The sequence below is a fragment of the Eucalyptus grandis genome, chromosome 9 (assembly GCF_016545825.1).
Source record: "Eucalyptus grandis isolate ANBG69807.140 chromosome 9, ASM1654582v1, whole genome shotgun sequence".
Classification (NCBI taxonomy): domain Eukaryota; kingdom Viridiplantae; phylum Streptophyta; class Magnoliopsida; order Myrtales; family Myrtaceae; genus Eucalyptus; species Eucalyptus grandis.
Window position 1 is genome coordinate 1,664,408 of NC_052620.1, and position 5,128 is coordinate 1,669,535.

Genomic DNA, 5,128 nt, shown 5'->3' on the forward strand with positions numbered 1-5,128 from the left:
CCATTGATGTTTAGTTTTAATTGTCTCCTTGTATTTCATGGATTTTTGTTTCGTAGGTTGAATTGCGAGTATATAGTCTGAATTGCAAGTGTATAATCTCTCCAATGATTCCATGGTACATATGAGGATTTGACTATCGGAACAAACTTTATTTTACAAATACAAGCGACCGATAATTCGCTCCATTGAAGTGACTTGCATCTAGCAACTTCTCCTATTGATTAGCTAAATTGATTATGGAATCATTACTTAAGCTTCAACTAGAACTTAAACAAAAACCCATTAGATCACAATCCAAAAGATGATGTTTTTATATCTTACAAAAAAATAAATGGACGCTTTGCGTCCGGAGAAATAAATGTAACTATATTCCGATGCTAAAATCTTTATTTTTCATTATTCACACGAAAACCTCAAAGTGAATTAAAATATATAGTTTTATGGACTCATTTGTTGGTAAGAGTAATCGAGTGAAAAACTGGTTTTGGAGATATGTACATCTAACTACTTCGGCTTTCTTGAACTGTCAACGAATAATAACTGCCTTTCAACTGCTTTTAATAAGCTTGGCGCTTAGTTCAGGCTTCATAAAAGCCATGGCTACCTGCAAATTAAACCTCCACGAGCCATTTTGCATTTTATATCCAAGAGTTTCAGAGAGAGAAACCACCATCACAGAGCTTTAGTTTTCCGCTGAAGCTACACGAGTTTTTCTTCCTTGGAGAACCGAGAGAATTCTCTTCTCTCTGATCTAATGGAAAGAGCCCAAGATTCACAAAGGACAAGCGGAAATGGCGACGAGTCTGGAGAAACATCAAGGCAGTCGCAATCGCATCAGCGACTTGATTGTTTTATTCTTTTTGATCAAAGGCGAACTTCAGAGAACTTCAGAGAACTTCATTTTCGCTTTGCGAAGCATTAATGCTGGTGATCGAGCAGGCGAGGATCAAACTGCGAGCGTTGACCCCGAACGAGAGGGGAGAATGTTCCTGATGATCAGACGGGGACAGCCCAAGATCAAGAATTGGCTGGACGGGTTGCGTCGAAGGGAAAGCGACGGTGATGTTGGTGATGATCGAAGGGGAAGGGTTGACGCCGAACAAGAGCGAGAGAAGGTCGTTCCTGATGATCAAACAGCGAGGGTCGAAGGCCAAGAATCGGCGGAGGGGCCGAGTATGATTCCTGATCAAGAATCGACAGCGGGATCTCACGGACAAAGAAGAGCCGACCACATTTCGACACTCGATAGCACTGATACGAGTTTAAGGCAGCGGCCATTACCCGGGTCGAATAGTGGAACGGATAATCAGAGTGCCGCAACTCAAGGTCAAGAATCGATGCATTCTGTCACGCTGGAGCGCCTGCGGCGGATCGAGGCAGACGGAATGGCCACAACTGTTCGAACGTTTGAGGTTTGCAGACGAGAAGAAGAAGAAAGCCCAGGAGTAAAAGAAGGAACGAAGGAGATGGAACCGAGAGGAGAGAAACCATACAAATTCCTTAGCAATGGTGCAGTATGTTCTTGGAATCTCTCTCGCAAAGCATGATGATAAGTTTCTTCTCGGGCTTTTCTTCGTTTAGGATTTTGTTAGGTGCTTCCTTCATTTTTTTTTATTTTTTTTTTTGGGTTTCTTTGTGTGTAAGCCTTTGTGTGAAATTGATTTTCACGGATGAATATTCTTGGCGAAAATAAAGATTTTTGGCAATGGAAAATGAAGGGTCAGATTTTCCAGAGAAAGTTTGGACGTGTAGTTAATTTTTTTGTGCTCTCCTATCCTTTATTCCTTTCTGTTGACTTAGGTTAGGGTAATTGGATCATCATCATCTTCATCATTACTATCTCTGGTTTTATTGCCCCTCTGTTGCACGGTTTTTTCTTAAATCTGCAAATTAGAGAGGAGTAAATAAATCTTCGATAACATAATTACTAATGCTGGTATTGTGACTAAAAGTTCTCTTTATTGGCGATATATTTCCCATCACTAAATTTTTGTAATAGCAAAACCAATGAAATATCATAAATTATGTTAAAAAAAATTGAAGACATGTTTCGTGATATTTTTCCTCGCAAAATAGATTGTCTGTGTAATAAAAATGAAATACAATTTTAATCTGCCAATTAGATTTCTCAAAATTTGGGGCACCGATTAAAAAATGTATGTATTTAATTTCATAATCACAAAATAGTGGAAAACTATATTGTAAGATAAAATGATGTATTCCATATTTATAAACAAAATATCTAATTATCAATGAGTGTAAACTTCCCAAAGAAAATAAATCAGTTGTTAGACCTTATTCTAAAGAACGAGAATTAATTGAACTTAAAAAGGACAAACTCCAAAGTTTTAACGTGCATTTTGTCTTCGCCTTTTGATTAAATATAAACGAAGAGAGGCGTGAGTGTTTTAGTTTTCTTTCTTTTTTTTCCCTTTTTTCTTTGATGAAGTCGGGAAACATCAACATGAGAGTAGGAGATTTTTAGACGTTTGAAAAGTAACTGATCAAATATTTAAATGCCAATAGAGTGATCTGAGTAAGACTTAAGTGAGATTATGTTCTTTCTTTTGGAAACTTTCTATTAATGAAGAAAACTAAGCGATGATGCTTCCGTTCGTTTTCTAGCTCGATTAGAGAATTCTATTTTAAGTCAAATAGGATAAAGCAACATCAACGGGAGTATTTTTCACAAAAGGACGTGCATGATTAGGACCGATAATCTTAGCTATAGTTTTTTTGAGTACATAAAGCAGAAGACAAAAAGCGCCCCCATGGCACATGGTCATCCTTCTTTGGCATTAAAGAAAAACCTATCAAGAGGTGCGACATAAATTATTATTATTATTATTTTTTAAGATGATCCTAACCGCCGTGGGTTAGCGGCGGCGACGTGTAAGGCACAAAAAGTGACGCTAGTGCATGGACCCATCTCTCATGGCACCACACCTAAGTCGCGCAACCGTGCACGCGGTGACTCGAACCTCCCCTCAATCGGAATGGGGGAAACGCCGAACCAACGCGCCCCAACGGGGTGGGTGGTGCGACATAAATGATTGATTGCCAAAAAAAAAAAAATATATATATATATATATATATATATATATATATATATATATATTGAAGGATGGTTTTATCATGCTTGAAGAGAAGATGAATTTATCCAAGTTCTTCAGCTCATGACCGGAGAATGTAATTGGTTTCTCCACTTTTTCCTAAATATCCCTGTGACTGCACAAATACACTGGAACATGTATTTTTAAGGATCCTTGAAAAGCATATCATCCCGTAATAATTATGGATTTTTGCAATTTACTTCAGACAACTTGATATTATTTGTTGTGATGTGTTTATATCAACTGCCACATGCCTATATTTAAATAATACTGAAAATGATTAAGAAGATAAAAAAAAAAATAATTGTGCATTTTCAGGAGGAGAGCTTACATTTGCAAACTCCGGTGTCAAGTCACGTGATAAAATCGTGTTAGGTCACGTGCCTATCACGTGAAAAACAGAAAGGTGGAACGGGGGACTGCGACGGCTTCTGCAGCGTAGTTCTTCCCAGCAGCTCTCTACTTTGCCCTTCTTCTCAACCCCTGAAACCACCATGAGTTCCTCCGACCACGATGGCGGCGGCGGCGGTGGCGGCCCGAAGCTTCCTCACGACGTCGCCGTCGAGATCCTGAAGCGGTTGCCGGCGAGATCCCTCCTCCGATTCAGGTGCGTCTCCCGATCGTGGCGTTCAGCCATCGACGACCCTCGTTTCGTGGCCCTCCACTGGAGCCACTCCGCCCTCCACGCCTCCAGTCGGCATCTCGCGTGTCTAGATTGTGGCGACGACGCCGTCCAGAACCGGTGCTCTCTGTTCCCCAACGTGCCTCTCTCCCACCCTCCTCCCCCGTCGCAAATCGAAATCCCGTTCGTTGCTCCTCCCAACCGTTACGCCTTCGTCGGTTCGTGTAACGGTTTGATCTGCCTTTCGGAGAGTTCCAGTGACGGAACTGAGGGGGCAGTATATCTGTGGAATCTATTCACCAGGAAGCACAAGCCCGTTCGGCTCCCCCGTCCGGAGCGGCGGCAACCCCTCTCCGTGGGGGGCGCTCATGTAGTTCTGGGGTTTTGTTTCGACGCTAAGTCTAATGACTATCGTGTCGTCAGGATTATCCGATTCGTAGGTGTTCGCCGTCGAAAGAAGCCTCGAGTCGAGGTTTATTCGCTCCATACAGATTCCTGGAAGACTTTGGAATTGGAATGTGAGGTTCCTATTCTCTGTGACAGTGCAGTCTTCTTAAATGGGAACCTGCACTGGTATTCTTTCAATGGAAAGGGGGATGGATATTCTTTCCATGGAAAGGAAGATGGATACGTATCCATAGCCTTGTTCAATGTCGCAGGTGAGGTGTTTGATGAAATGGCTATGCCAGAACAGATCAGTCTCCATTTTGTGTTGTCCATGGCGGTATTGAATGACTCACTGGCTGTGTTCTTTAGCAGTGGGGAGGCGAATTCTGCTTGTTTCCTTTGGGTTATGAAAGACTACGGTGTGCTTGAGTCTTGGACTAAGCTGTATACTTTCGAGGTTACTGAACCGGTAACAAGATTTGATGGCTTCACGTGGAATGGCGAGCTTCTTATGAAAATATATTGCGAAAAACGAGTTTCTTGGAATCCGATCACAGGACAGCTCTCAATTCTTCCATTGTCAGCGAGATACGAATTGGTCCCCATTGTAGAGAGCCTCTTTCCACTTTAGATATGACTCGATTTCTGCTACATCGGTAAAGATTGATTCTGACGGCTGAAAAGTTGAAAGTTACATCTGAATTGAGAAATGGTTTTATTTTTTATTTTTGGGTAAAGGAGAAGATATGATTTTATTCGTATGTGTTGGCCATAAAATTACATGGAGAAGTAGTGCGGCGGTGTCTACTTACTTTGGATACTTCTTGCAAGATTTAGAATGCATTTTCATTTTCACTTTGAGTTTTTCTTTAGACTAGTGAAGTGTGTCCTCTATATGAGTTAAAGTATGCAACTCAAGACTGTATCTATGACTTCCGTATTGTTAGCACCGACAGACTTTAGACCATGCGGAAGAAAATGACAAAGCTTTTTGAATGCTATGCAT

The 5,128-nt window shown here is 41.1% G+C and overlaps 1 protein-coding gene across 1 annotated transcript; it reads left to right on the forward strand.

The window, feature by feature from the left end:
- The first annotated feature begins 3,607 nt into the window (after positions 1–3,607).
- LOC120288239 (F-box/kelch-repeat protein At3g06240-like) lies at positions 3,608–4,753 on the forward strand. Its single transcript, XM_039301876.1, has one exon. The coding sequence runs from the start codon at positions 3,608–3,610 to the stop codon at positions 4,751–4,753; it is 1,146 nt and encodes a 381-aa protein (XP_039157810.1).
- The last annotated feature ends 375 nt before the right edge of the window (positions 4,754–5,128 follow it).